Source organism: Onychomys torridus, chromosome 23, assembly GCF_903995425.1.
Source record: "Onychomys torridus chromosome 23, mOncTor1.1, whole genome shotgun sequence".
In the NCBI taxonomy this organism is placed as follows: domain Eukaryota; kingdom Metazoa; phylum Chordata; class Mammalia; order Rodentia; family Cricetidae; genus Onychomys; species Onychomys torridus.
In genome coordinates this window covers 44,167,886-44,183,167 of record NC_050465.1, presented here as the reverse complement: position 1 = coordinate 44,183,167, position 15,282 = coordinate 44,167,886, and the positions used below count along the sequence as shown (strand labels likewise).

At 43.2% G+C, this 15,282-nt stretch overlaps 1 protein-coding gene across 7 annotated transcripts in view; it reads left to right on the top strand.

Annotated features, from left to right (window-relative positions):
- Als2 (alsin Rho guanine nucleotide exchange factor ALS2) overlaps positions 1-15,282 on the top strand; it is a 69,464-nt gene that overhangs the window by 10,101 nt on the left and 44,081 nt on the right. For all 7 annotated transcript variants that reach the window (XM_036172977.1, XM_036172978.1, XM_036172972.1 and 4 more), the window contains 4 exons: positions 3,874-3,951; positions 6,421-6,575; positions 9,018-9,949; positions 13,775-14,132. In XM_036172977.1, the coding sequence (XP_036028870.1) occupies positions 3,932-3,951; positions 6,421-6,575; positions 9,018-9,949; positions 13,775-14,132 (1,465 nt within the window). In that variant the 5' untranslated portion in view covers positions 3,874-3,931. The remainder of the gene's footprint in view (positions 1-3,873; positions 3,952-6,420; positions 6,576-9,017; positions 9,950-13,774; positions 14,133-15,282) is intronic.

Here is a 15,282-nt window from a genome sequence, read left to right as displayed (position 1 = left end):
AAAAGTTGGGAGACACACTATAAACATAGAATACAGGTTCCAAGCCCCTTACATGGATCTGTTAGACATATGTTTTTGAAGCTGAGATTTTTCTCTCCTGAACAGGTGTGTAAACTGTGTATCATGTGGCACCTCCCCTGGGGTCTGTGCCAGCCTCTAATCATATTGATATTTCTGCAGCAGGAGGGGCAGGGCTGTATTTGCCCTAGAGGGACAAAGTAACAAATCCCTCGTTGTTTCCGGTCGGCTTTTACAGTTGACTGAATCAGGTCAGATTGGACTTTTGCTGTGAGAGAAACTTTCAGAGCTTCGGACTTGGGATTTCTGGTTCTGATATTATTGGAAATACAGATGGTTCATTGCTCTTCTTTTTAAAGACAATCTCCATTATTCCCTAAGATAGGCTCAAACTCAAAGCAATCCTCCTGTCTTAGCCTCCCAAATTGTGGGATTATAGGCATGTACCACACCATACGGGGCTTGTAGCTCTTTTTAGCAATGATCAGGACATGGGGCCCTATTCTTTTTAGGGCATTCCCAGATCCTGATATTAGAACAGCATCTTTAACTACACACAGCTCGTTTTTCCCTCACAGGAAGGTGTGTCTCCAGTGGGATCTAAAAGTGGCTTCCCTTTGGTAAGAACCAAGGTCTGCTCTTATTTTAATGGCCATCTGGGGCTTGAGTCCTCTTCCTTGGAGGAGATAATTAATAGCTTGCAGAGTGGTGTACTCTCAAGCGAGCCTCTTTGGCCTTTGGCGCCTGGAACTTAACAGGTGGAACCACTAGAGGCTAGGTGGCCTGTGTTATGGAGATTCTGTTGGTGTGTGGAAAGGCCTTGACGGGAAGTGGACTGCACAGTCTCTGACTTCACGTGAGAACTGTTTAGACAGCGTCTTTATCAGTTAGGTAATACAGGACGCAGGTCAGTGGAAGAAAGGTGAAAGGTGCTGTTAAAAACCTTTTTTTTTTTTTTTTTTTGGCTTACCTCTTTTTTCTGTGTTAATTCATAATTGAGGAGAGGTGTTAATGGAGTTGGTAAATACCAACGTCCCTCAGTGTGTGAGCTTTGGACCACAGTATTCTCCTGCTGTATTCTCTCTCTTTCTCTCTCTCTCTCTCTCTCTCTCTCTCTCTCTCTCGTAGTATTTATTATGTATACAGTGTTCCATCTGCATATATGCCTGCATTCCATAAGAGGGCATCAGATCTCATTATAGATGGTTGTGAGCCACTGTGTGGGTGCTGGGAATTGAACTCATGACCTCTGGAAGAACAGACAATGATCTTAACCTCTGAGCCATCTTTCCAGCCCCCAGTATTCTCTTTTTTTTCATTGTTCTATTTGAGTTTTAGGCAGACATGTCTTCCTGAAAAGCATAAAATGTCTTAAAGCTATTGTAAATGAAAGCCCAGTGTGGGGGTGCACACCTATAATTAGTACTTGGGGAGTTGAGGGAAATGTTTCTACAACAGTATTAATAAAGTAAAATGTCTATAAAATAGTTTTCTCCCCCTGCCCTTTTGAGGGAGAGAGAGGGTCACTTGTAACCCAGGCTATCCTCACACTCTTGGTAGCTGAGGATAGCCTTGAATTTCCTGTGGAAGAGCAGCACTCCTCCTTAACTGCAGAGCCACCTCACCAGCCTCCATTTTTTTTTTTTTTTTAATATTTTTACCTTTTTTTAACCCCTTCTTTTTTGAGACAGCTTCTTATACCATAGCTCAGGCTAGACTGGGACTCACTATTGCAGCCCAGGTAGCCTTTTGGTTGTCAGGCAACAGGACAAAATCCAGTTTTGATGTGATGGATTTACTTCAGGAAATGAGATGTGGCCCCTAGAAGGGTTCTCCGGCTCCTGCTAGGTGGTGTTGTAATCAGAAGTACCCTCCTTGATCTCTACAGAGGAGCACAGAGTATGTTCTGGCTCCAGCGTTTCATTGCACATCATGGTCACCAACAGAGTTAGCAGGTAATAATAGTTCTGTTTATCAAATAGCATTATGTGTATTTAGATTTGCCTTCTGTTTACACAGTACCTTTCCTCCAACTTTGAGGATCCAAACCCATTCTAAATTAAGCTCTTACAAAGTAGAAGGTAATTTCCTCCGGATACACAGATGGGAAGTAGTGAGAACTCCAGGCAGTCTGGAATAAACAGATGGTCTGAGGTGGCCTTGCCAGTGTGGGTTGTTTGCCGAGCAGTGACCATGCCATACCTTCTGCAGAAAATTGTATATTCCGTCCCAGTATTATAAGGCCCACAGAAATAGGGCTTCATTGCTTGTATTTTTTGAGTTTTGGTGCCTTTAAAAACATGAATTTTTAAATAGAAATTAATTCAACATTTTCTTTGCTTGTTTTCCTTCTTTTTTTTTAAACATCGATTTTTTTAAACTAATGGCTCATTATTTTTGTACATTAGTCTTTATTTAGCTCTTCCATTGACTGTTTTTGTTGCTATATTTTGAGACAAGGTCTTGTTGTGTACCTAGTTAACCTGGAACTTTTCTTTGTTTATTATTAATTAATTATTTATTTATTGAGGTCCTGTTCGTGTAGCCCAGGCTGGCCTTGAACTCAGGATAATCTAGCTCCACCCTCTTAAGTGCTAGGATCACAGAAGTGTGCCACAACGCCCAGCTTGGCTTTGAACTTTTAAGTGTCCAGCCTTCCAGGCCCGTGGGCAGCTGTTTTGGAAAGACGGCGCACCGAGCTCTGGTGAGCACTTGGTTTATGGCACAGGGGCCCGGCAGACAGTGCCTCCTCCAGTTAGCGTTCTGGGCCACAAGTAACGTTCCAGGGACTCCGAGCTGGTGACTGGTTAGCGTGAAGGACTTCTGCCATACTAATACGCCTAGACTGTCCCAATCAAATGGCAAGGGCTGGACCTAGAAACCTCTCATTTCAAATCCAGATTTCTTCTAGCCTTGTCAGGTTTGAAGCATGCTAGTTTTGAATTGAGATTGATTTGGGGAAATAACCACATAAGTTCCAATAAATGAAAAATGTTGTATTTTAATTAAACACACAAAGTAATTTGATAATTAACAATTTTTTGTTCATTACTGAAGTTGAAATGAGTTGGATGTGATATATTACTGAGATTTAAAAAAAAAAAATCTTTCCCAGTTGGAATTTAAATTTTTACATGTCCTAGAAGTACTTAAAAAGTAACCTTAATATGTGTATTAGTTACATTTCTATTGCTGTGATAAAACACCACGACTATGGTGATTTATAAAAGAAAGTGTTTAACCCCATAGTATTAAGGGGGGCTAGAATTCACCATGACAGAGCAAAGGGAAAGTAGCAGCAACAGCCGAGAACTTGGGACTGCAAACAGGCAGAGAGTGCACTGGGAATGGTCCAGCAAGGCCACACCTCCTCATCCTTCCCAAACAGTTCCACCAACTGGGGACCAAGCATTCAAATAGATGGGGTGGGGGCGCTTCTCATTCAGACTACCACAATCTGTATGTAATTTTTGTACTGAATGCATTGATTTGCAGATTGAATTACCTCCTTTATAATAATTTTTAAAAAACTGAAAAATCTGTTGCCTGAAAGAGTTCAGCTTCTTGCAAGCTTCCTTTTTTCTTCTTTGACATTACATTTGATGGTCAGCAGGCGTTTTATAAGCTCAATGGGCAGGCTCAGACTTGATATTTGACTTTGAGTAGGCAGGCTCTGAAATAGTTGGAATAGTTTCTCTGAATATTTATTACTCAGTGAGCAGACACTTGTTAGAGGCCCGTCCTCCTCCCACTCTCCTTTTGAAGGGATGAAGGCAGAGTACTCAAATATTCTCCCACTACTCTGTGATTCCTATTTAGTGTTTTGGTGTGTCCTAAACAGTATTTTCTATTTAGGTCTTGATAGAACTTTTGCGAAGGGAATGATTTGGTGATGGAGTGTTCCTCCTGACCGATGGACTCAAAGAAGAAAAGGTAAAATCTTTTTCTTCTCCCCTGCAGACAAATCCACATAGTTTAGTACTGTTGAGTTTGATTTTCTTCTCAGTGGTTTTAAGTGGGAGCACATGATTGCATTTGTAATTGGTAGGTAAAGAGACAAAATCATTTGAATAAAGGTGATTAGAGAAAAGCTTTGTTAGTTTCTTATGCTTATAAAGGGTCTTCATTATCTTACAACTCTTATGGACATTCTTTTGTACAATCAGTTTTGTTTCAGTCTTTCCTTAGAAAACTACTCACATGCAGGACGTTGGTGGCGCACGCCTTTAATCAATCCCAGCACTCAGGAGGCAGAGGCAGGCGGATCTCTATGAGTTTGAGGCCAGCCTGGTCTACAAAGCAAGTTCCAGGAAAGGTACAAAGCTACACAGAGAAACCCTGTCTCAAAAAAACAAACAAACAAAAAACAACAACAACAACAAAAAACAACCAAGGGCTGGAGAGACGGCTCAGAGGTTAAGAGCACCGACTGCTCTTCCAGAGGTCCTGAGTTCAATTCCCAGCAACCACATGGTGGCTCACAACCATCTGTAATAAGATCTGGCTCCCTCTTCTGTATACATAATAAATAAATCTTTAAAAAAAAAAAAAAGAAAGAAAGAAAGAAAGAAAACTACTCACAGAAGATATTTAAAAAGAAGGTTAAATTGTGGCTTTCCTTCTATAGATTGTTAAGCCTAATTTGGTTGAAGGAAATATTGTTTAGCAAAAATTAGAGATATTTTAAAAAATGTAGTTTCCACTAAAGTAGAAGAGTGTAGCTGGGTGTGCTGGCATACATCATTAGTCCTAGCACTCAGGAGGCAGAGGCAAGTAGATCTCTGTGAGTTCAGGGCCAGCCTGGTCTATAGAGTGAGTTCCAGGACAGCTAGGGCTGTTATACAGTGAGACCCTGTTTCAGGAGGCAGGGGGATTCCCTCTTAACAGTATAAGGAAAGTATAAAAGACTGTTGTCAGTTACAAATTTGATTCTTAAAAAAGTCTTAAAAAATAGAAAATAATAGAGGTTTCCCCAAAAAACTTGAAATAGGCAAATATGGTGGTATACATTTGTTATCCCAGCACATGAGAGGTTAAGGCTTGAGGTGTGAGAGTTAGAAGTGAGCCTGGCTACACAGTGGTGAGGCCCTGTTTCAAAAAGCAAACCCCTATAAACCCCTGCCCTCCAGTTGAGTTGCCACACAATCCAGCCATCTCACTGTGGGGCATGCATCCAAAGGGAAGGACATCCATATCCTGAAAAGAAATATCTTCTCCTCGGATAGTAGGCAAGCTATGGCATCAGCTTAGGTGTCCACTGATGGGCTAAACAAACAGTGGTGTGTACTGTCAGTGGCCTGTATTCAGCCATAACGAAGAATGAAATCTTGTCCTTTGTGGCCATGTGCGTAGGCATTTGCTAAAGGAAGTCAGGCATAGAAAGATACATACCACCTCTTGTCACTTATGTATGGAAGGTGGAAAGCTGATCGATCTCTTAAGACTAGAGGACAGAATAGCAGTTGTTAGAACATGGGAGAATGGGTGGTTAATGTATACTGGGTGCCTTTGTATGGGAAGAGTACCTTAGAACATTTGGTCAGACTGTAAGGTGAACAATAGGTAGGAATGATTTCTCTCTTTTTTTTTTTTGAGCCTCACTCTGTAGCTGACATTTAGCTCAGACTGCTTTTCAACTTAGAAGGCTTGTCCCCAATCTCCTGAGGCCTGGGATTGCAGCTGAGCGCCACCACACTCAGTTCTGTGTAGTCCCATGTAGCTTGTCAAGAGGATTTTGAATGCCCCAAATACAAAGAAATAATTTATATTTAAAGTGAGGAATATGATGGTTACCCTGACCATTAACATACATAGATGTATAGAATTAACACATTATTGTACTCTCTTTCTATGTTCAAGTATATGCCAGATATACATAATAATATTTAACATCTTTAAATAGCAGTGGGCTGAGGATAGAGCTCAGTTATATAGTGCTTGCCTGTTAAATGCAAGGCCCCAGGTTCAGTCCCCAGCACCATCAGCAAGTGTAAAAAACAGATTCAAAGTCAACATAAAGTGAAAGATTTCATTTCCTCTCTCATCAAATTAGAAATTTTGTGCTGCCAAACCATTAAACATAAAAATGTCTCAGGCCTTATTTATTGTGTAGAGGCCAGTAATTTGTGGGTTTAGATTATCTCCTAGCTTAGTTGTATTATCTTGGCCCGGGTGTCATACATAACCAAAGTGTAAAGCAAATGCTGATTAAACCACGTGACCCAGCCATCCCTGCATGTGTGCTGGTAGAAGGTACAAGCTCGGATTCATAGCCCCACTTCCCCAGTACATACACAGACCTACAGAAGGAAAGTAGTGTCTGGAGAATTATTGAGGGAGGAGGGAACAGCTTTGAGTTGTGGGGATAACTGTTATGATGTTTTTCTTTTTCAATGTTTGTAGCTCAACAGAGGCAGAAGGATCCAAAGAAAGAGGCCTGGTCCATGTCTGGCAGGCAGGATCCTTTGCTCTAACACCAGAGAGGTTGCCAGGCTGGGGAGGAAAGACAGTCCTTCAGGCAGCCCTGGGGGTGAAGCATGGAGTTCTTCTGACTGAAGGTATGCATGTCAGAGGCCCTGCTCATGCCTGTGTTGGGTCAGGAGAGGCTTCCTGACCACTGCAGGCCCTTTCTGGGCTTCGCTGCAACTTGTACCCTTGTTCTCAAATTATATCTCAACTCTCTTTACCAAAAACCCCACCACATTTATTTGTGAATTTAAGACATTCTATTAACTTGAATAAAAGGGAGAATTGTAGTTCTTAAATTTTATAATAGTCAACACATAAGTAACCTACATAGACTGTTTTTGCAGAACAGTAATGCCAGTGAGAGCTGGGCTTATTACCCAAGAATTCCCACGTAACCATTACCTCAGACCACCACTCACGTGATGAGCAAGGAGGTGAGTGCAGAATCCCAGCTGAACTCCGTCTCGATAGAGCCTTCCTCTCCTGCCCGTAACCGTGGGCCACGGAGTCTCAGCACAGTGCCCCATGGTGGGGAAAGGCAGCTCCAAGCATCTAAAGTAGATCACTGAGACCTTGATGCCAGCTTACCAGCCTAGTCATAGAAAGGTCGATTTGGGTCAAGATTTCCACTATGTCTAATTGTAAATTTCTGTTATAAATAATGTTTTACATTCTCATTGTGGGAGCTAAGAGAAGAAAACTCTAGGAAACAGCTTAAACCTGGATTTAGGGGTGTTATGAAATAAACATGAGCATGTGAATTCTTTCTCGTGGGTTATTGTATTGCTTTTATTATGTTACATGTTATATTAAGATTTTAGTAAATGCTTACTTGAAAAATGTGAACTACAAGTTTAATATCTATACTATGGATCTCAAAATGTATAATTCTCAAGAATGTACGGGAGAATTTGGTGGTCTTTGTCTTTCTCCTTTTAGCAGTACTGCGGATTGAACCTGGGACCTCATGTATGCCAAGCAAAAACTCTAACACTGAGCTATAGAACTAGCCTTTGTTAAAATAAGATATTTGGAATATGTTAATTAAATAGCTGAAAACCTTTTAGAAAGATATATGGAAATGCCAGGTGGTGGTGGCACATGCCTTTAATCCCAGCACTTGGGAGGCAGAGGCAGGTGGATCTCAGTGAGTTCAAGGCCAGCCTGGTCTACAAAGCGAGTTCCAGGACAGCCAGGATTGTTACATAGAGAAACCCTTTCTCGAAAACAGAAAGAGATTTGGAACACGGTACCTTTAAAATCTAGAGTTAGGCTGTGAGATGGCTCAGTAGGGAAAGGCACTTGGCACCCAAGCCTGATGACCTGAGTTTGGTCTCCCTGCTCTACATGAGATAGGAGAGAAGCAACCCCTTGGGTTCTGGAATGAGCCTCCCCACATCTCACATACACACCAATAATAATATATTTAATAGAAAAATAATCTAGACTTGTAGCTAAGTGTGGTAGCTGATTTAGCAGGCTGAAACAGGAGGATTGCCATGAGGTTGATGCTAGCCAGGGCTGCATGGTTAGTTCCAAGCCAGTCTAGGTTGCAGAGGGAGACCCTGTCTCACAAAAGCTGTGATAGTTGTTGAGGGAAAGCTTCTCTTGTTCTCATGTTTAAGCAATACCATGTTATTAAGTGTCCAAGTTACATAAAGAATGCAGATTCATCTCCTCTGGGGATATATGGAGCTCAATGGTAGAGTACACGCTTAGCATGAAAAGTCCTGGGTTCAATCTCTAGCAAAAAAAGAAAAGAGAAAACTTTGATCTCATGGTATGTGCCATGGTCTAGAGTTGTGTTTTCCAGGTGAGGAGATGGCACACGGTGTAATTTTGGTTCAGTGCTTGCTGGCTGCTTTTTAGTGTCTTACAATGCTGGCTGTTAATAGTGGCTGGTTATAGGCCGGGCGGTGGTGGCACACGCCTTTAATCCCAGCACTGGGGGGGGGCAGAGCCAGGCAGATCTCTGTGAGTTCGAGGCTAGCCTGGTCTACAGAGTGAGTTCCAGGAAAAGGCGCAAAGCTACACAGAGAAACCCTGTCTCTAAAAACCAAAAAAAAAGAAGAAAAAAAAAAGTGGCTGGTTAAATAGTGTTAATAGAATATCTTGTATTCTCACTTACTGGTGAGCGCCAGCTATTGGTGAAATTATTGAGGCCACTCCCCGTAGTTAGAAGGGAGGTTTATTTTGTGGGGTAACTTACAAATGAAGGGATAGTTTACAGAGTCTGGGAAAGGTGTGTCACAGTCTGATGGTGTTCTCCACCGGAAACTTGGGTCTTCAGCGTCCTCTCTCAGCCCCGCCTTGTAGGCGTGACCATGACCTACGCCTCAGTGGGGGTTGGAACTTCCAGGTCAAAGCTGGAATGGCTCCCTACTACACTCACTACCATCCATAATGCCAAAAGATGGGAAGAGCAGGAAGGCTCTGCCCTTTTCCAACTCCTTACTACGACATGCTTCTGAAGGCTTTTGCTGATGAAGTGTCCAGTGAGTTCACTAACCTCTTTCTCTTTCGAACCTTAGATGGTGAGGTCTACAGCTTTGGGACCCTGCCCTGGAAAAGCGAATCAGCAGAAATTTGTCCAAGCAGCCCTCTTCTAGAAAGTGCCTTGGTTGGGCATCGTGTTGTTGCAGTGGCAGCGGGGAGCTTCCACAGTGGAGCGGTGACAGAAAGTGGGGCTGTGTACATGTGGGGAGAGAACGCCGCTGGCCAGTGCGCAGTGGCTAACCAGCGGTCCGTGCCGGAGCCCAGTCCGGTCAGCATCTCCGACTCGGAGGCCAGCCCCTCGTTAGCGGTTAGGATTCTGCAGTTGGCATGTGGCGAGGAACACACACTGGCATTGTCCATCAGCAGAGAGATCTGGGCATGGGGCACGGGCTGTCAGCTGGGTCTCATCACCACCACCTTCCCAGTGACAAAGCCGCAAAAGGTGGAGCACCTTGCCGGCCGGGTGGTGCTCCAGGTTGCCTGTGGTGCGTTCCACAGCCTGGCACTTGTACAGTGCCTCCCCCTGCAGGATCACAAGCCAGTCCCGGAGAGATGCAACCAGTGCAGCCAGCTGCTCATCACCATGACGGACAAAGAGGACCACGTGATAATATCAGACAGCCACTGCTGCCCTTTAGGTGTGACACTGTCTGAGTCCCAAGCAGAAGACCATGTCAGCATGGCCCCCAGCCCTCACACAGAGACGGAGACGCCGGACGGGCAGGGGGAGGTATTTGAGAACACTTCGGGAGAAGCTGAACTGAATGTGGGAAACGTTCGGACCACAAGTGGCAATGCTGTCATTTCCTCTCAGCAGAACATCGAGGGGACAGCGGAAGTGTCTTCAGCCAGAACAGCGCCCTCATACCCCAAAGACACCCAGGCAGTAACTGCCTACCTGCAGAAGCTGTCAGAGCACCCGGTGAGGGAGAACCAGGAGCATGGAGAAAAGCCACCCCAGGTCCAGGTAGCTGCTACAGTTATGACATGAAGCTTTCCTTGCAGTTAAAGGGTTTGTGTTTCTTTAGGAACTAAAGTCCTGAATCTTGGCAGACATTTTTATCCCCCCCCCTCCCCCCAGGCTGCTGTAATTCTGGCTTGCCAGGCCTAAAGAGGGAGGCGCCTGAGTTAAATCAGAATGGCTCTTTATTGGAGCCTTCGCAATGTTGAAAGATGTCATGCTGGGCTTGCTTTAGCAGTGACCCAGAGCTGCATGTTTATGTTCTTGTTGTGTGTAGCCCTCCGGCTGAGCCATCACATTTTGGTAGTCCCCAGAAGAACTGTACCTGGTGTAACCATGGCCTCACAGAGCTGCTTCTGGACTGCATTGGTGCTCTCTTCAGAGTTCTGCAACTCTTTCCCTCTGTCTAGGGAGGTCACCAGATTGCAGACTGTTTAGAGGAAGGCAGATGAGTAACAACAGTTTCTAGACGTGGTGGTGCATGCCTGTAATCTCAACATTCAGGAGGCCACGGCAGGAGGATTGCTGTGATTTTGAGGCTAGCCTATGCTACATAGTATCAAGCTAGTCAGGGCTACAGTTAACAGTCTCATAAAAAAAAAAAAAAGAAACAAGAAGAGAGAAAAGAAACTTCAAGGCTTTACATTATGTTTTAGATTTGTTATTTTTTGTTTGTTTGTTTTCAGTTATGACTGGGTCTTACTGAGCCTAATTGGCAGTGGGGAAATACTTTTTATCTTATTTAAAGTATTCTCATTTAAAGAGAATATGAAATGGGTGACATTGCTGTTGGAAACACATTGTTCCACAAGGACACTTTCTGGTTTTCTCTGGGATTACCTTTTGACTTGCTTCGTGCCAAAAGGGGTTGTGGGGGGCAGGGCGACAGACCCACCTAATCACATCCACCTAATCACGTGGGAACTGTTGTCTGATATCTTTTTAACTCGGGGTCTTAAAGTCACAAGAGCTTGCGGCTCTTTATTCTCACGTCTACGCTGCCTGCCGAGTGAGAAGTGGGATGATTGTAGAGATAGTCCTGCTTCACACATATGCTCTGAACTCGGTGGTATTTGACTTTTTTTTTCCCAATTAAGAAGAGGCTGTTTATAAAAAAAAGTATTACAAAAATCCAAACAAAGCAGCATTAATTTATCACGAATGTTTGTAGAAAATTCTTAGACTATACATGTTTATAAAAACATTGACTTTGCTGGATCTCAAGTTTGAGGCCACTACAGGCTGTAGAGAACTTGTCTCAAAAACAAACACAGCAGAGAAAAAAGTCTGTCCTTCTAGAAGTCATTCCTCCATTAAATATAAAAGCTTGATGATACAGCTCATTTGGCTCTCAAATTGCCACTATCAAAAAAGAAAACAAAACAAAAGAAATTGCATTTTCCTTTGAACTTATCTTGGTAAATGTTTGAAGTTTTTTTTTGGGGGGGGGGGTTGTGACAGGGTTTCTCTGTGTAGTTTTGGTGCCTGTCCTGGATCTCTCTCTGTAGCCCAGGCTGTCCTTGGACTCACAGAGATCCGCCTGGCTCTGCCTTCCGAGTGCTGGGATTAAAGGCGTGTGCCGCCACCGCCTGGCTGAAGTTTTTACCATGTATGTTGGTTTTGAGAGTGTGTGCTCCTACTGAATTTAGCTTCATCTTTGTAAATAACATTTTGGCCTTACATCCAACAGTGAAATTTCATATGCTGTTCTTTATTGCAGGTTGACTATGCATTCTAAAGTTATGTCTGGAATCAAAATGACTAGTAACTAGTTTTTCATTACTTTAACTACAATACATAGCGAGAATGTAGCTCAGTGGTAGAGCACTTACCCAGCATGCTTGAGGCTTTCAGCACCGAAAAGAATTTCAAAGTACCCATCGATCCATCCATCCATGTCTAGACAGTAGAGAGGGGCTTAAGATTTGGGGCCGTGTTCTCTGCCTTCCTCTAATGGTGAGAGCCCCACGAGATCCCGAGGGAGTCCCTCGGGAATACTATCGTGCACTGTTAGGAGCCGTCATAAACAGGGTAGAAATCCCCGTATTATACTGGACAACTAGTCATGAGAACTAAGTCAGCAAAGTGCTTGTCTTTAACTGGATGCAGTTTCCAAACCTCTGCGGACTGTTTGCCTGTTTGCAAAGAAGTAACTTCTAAATTTAATGTGTAATTTGACAAACTATATTGAGTACCCACTGTATGCCAGATACTGTGCTAGGCACTGGGAATTACTTCAAGGAAATCAGAAGCCAGTGTTATTTCTAATTGGTTTTTGTTGTTGTTTTTGAGATAGCATCTCACTGTGTAGCCCAGGCTGGCCTGCAAATCTGCAACCATGCTTTGCTGGGTTTGGTTCTGAATGTAGGACAGATTAAGGAACAATGTACATATCTTTGGGATCTTTGAGTGTAATAATCAATTTTTAAAAACAATTATTATTATTATTAATTTGTTTGTTTTTGTTTTTGTTTGTTTGGTTTTTGGTTTTTCGAGACAGGGTTTCCCTGTAGCTTTGGAGGCTGTCCTGGATCTCACTTTGTAGACTAGGCTGGCCTCGAACTCACAGAGATCCTCCTGTCTCTGCTTCCTGAGTGCTGAGATTAAAGGCATGCGCCACTACTGCTCTGCTTATTTTATTATTTTCAATTATATGTGGGTATATGTCTGCATGTGGGTATGTGGGTGTTGAATACCTGGAAACTGGAGTTACATGTGGTTGTGAGCCGCCTGGCATGGGTGCTGGGAACTGAATCTGGGTCCTCTGCAAGAGCAGCAAGTACTCTTAACCACTGAGCCATCTTTCCAGCCCTCAGCTCCCATAAGAAGAAATAATTTTTCAGTGTAACTATGCTTATATCAAAAGATATTTTTGTGTTATTGGGTATATTTAATTATTTTTTTCCCTTTTAGTAAACAGTGGTATTTAATATTTCAATCTCCTTTTCATTGGTACTGGATATTTTTGTTGAACTTTTTAATATTCCTATGAAGCATGCTACAAACACAAGCTCTGTGGATTTAATTATTAACCTGTCACTTTCATCCTCTGTGGTAGCCAGAACAAAGGTTGTAGCATGCCCAGCTCCTGTGTCATGGGAGGTAACTCAACAATAAGTCAGCCTGAAAATGTAGTGTGAGGGATGGCAGGTCAGAGGCTTAACACTTTCTCCTCTAAATCCTATATCTAAATTTTCATTAGAAAATGTTTGAGAAAACGCCTCCTTTTCTTAAAATCTTATTTCTTCTTCTGTTCCTTAGCAGCACGCAATCAGTATAGATTTTCCTCAAAGTACTCAAGTAATAGATTGGAGTTTTCCCAGCCCTCTACCAGGGCACTTTGTATTAAATCCAAAGTTTTTCTTTTTTCTGTCTATTTAGTTTTTGAGACAGAGGCTCACTGTGAAGCCGTGCCGGCTTTGACCTTGAGCACCTCTTGCCTCAGCCTCCCAGGGGCTGCGAACAGGGCCTCTCATACCTTCTGTGCCTCTCTCTCCTTTTCCCAAGCTTGGTTTTATAAAGCAGCTAGAGAGCATTTTAACTTGCCACTAAAAAACCTGACACCCAGGCAAGAGGAAGAACTTTAGGTAAAGACCTGTATTTTAAGTGCCATTTCCATAGACTGTGTTAAGTCTAGAGCCGGGAGGGGATAGTTTGAGATTGAAGATGAGTGGTGTATGTAGCCCAGTGCAACATCCTTCATGCTAAGGTTACAGACAGGGTCTGTTTTAGATTTTCTATGCAGCTAGCCATGAGCATTGACCCCTATTGACTGCATGTTAATACTTAGTGTTTCATAAACTGTGTGTGTGTGTGTGTGTGTGTGTGTAGCTTCCTGTAGCAGAAACCGTCCCTGACCTTCATAGCCCACCAACCACAAGCACCTCAGCCCTCAACAGTCTGGTGGTCTCCTGTGCTTCTGCTGTCGGCGTGAGAGTGGCTGCCACATACGAAGCTGGGGCCTTGTCTCTCAAGAAAGTCATGAACTTTTATAGCCCTTCCCCCGGTGAGACAGGAGCCCAGGCGGGCAGTGCTCCCACAGGCCCGGAAAGTCTGAAAGATCTCAGAGGAGAGCAGGTGAAGCAGGAGTCAATGCAAGGCAAGAAGAGCTCCAGTCTCGTGGATATCAGAGAGGAAGAGGCGGAAGGGGGCAGTCGAAGACTCTCCCTCCCAGGACTGTTGTCACAGGGTAAGGCATGGGCGGGCTGACCTCTGGAGACTCACAGGTGCTCCCATCATCACATGCTGTGCTCTAGCAAGTTAGCTCTCCTGACGCTCAATGCCGGCATATCCAGATCCCGAGGTTTCTGTAATGGTGGTTTACTAAAAAGAAAGCTACCTGTTTCTCTGCTTCAGAAATAGTCATAGACTATAACTTCAGTTATTTAAAGTTTGTCCTACTACCAAACTGATGTATAAGATTTGCTTCATTTTATGCCTTGATTTCAACATCATAAAAGCTGGTAACTTTCTTTCAAAAGACTAATTTAATAAAACATTACCCTCGCAAGGCATAGTGACCCACACCTCTAATCCCAGGACTCTGGAAGCAGAGGCAAGCAGACTTCTGAATTTGAGGACAGACAGGTCTACATGCTGAATTATAGGAGAGCCAGGCTACATAGTGAGACCCGATCTCCAAGCAAAATAAGCCAACCAGAAAAAACAAACAAGCAAAAAAACCCCATTAACCTATATAGTCATCCAAAATATGTAAAGGATTTTTTGTTTATAAATTATTTTCTGTGTACGAGTGTTTTGCTTGCATGTATGTTTTCGCACAATCATGAGCATGTCTTGTGCCCAGGGAGGCCAGAAGAGGGTGTCAGATTGTCTGGAACTGGAATTATACTATGTAAGCCACCATGTGGGTACTGGGAATTGAACCTGGGTCCTCAGGGAGGGTAACCAGTGCTCTTAGCTGCTGAGCCATCTCACCAGCCCCTATAACGATTTTTAAAGTTTCATAGAAGCTTAAAATTTTATGTCTTAAAATTAATTCTTTATTACAGTTGTTTGACATATATTTGAAATTAAAACTTGGCTTAGAAAGTATTAGCATTTAACTATGTTTTGAAATAGGAAAGGTATTTGTCAACCCTGTCATATTTTTATTTTTAGTATCTTCTGTTTTTGTTTTTTGTTCGTTTTCTTGAGACAGGGTCTTACTTACACTGTAGCCCTGGCTGGCCTTGAACTCTAGTCCAGGCTGGCCTCAGACTCTCAGCAGACCTCTCCCCTCATGGGGTAATACAGGCCTGAGCCACCACACCCATTTCCTTATCATGTTCCTTAGAATGTAAGTTCTCTAGGGTGCTGATAAGGGTTCCATAGAGAAG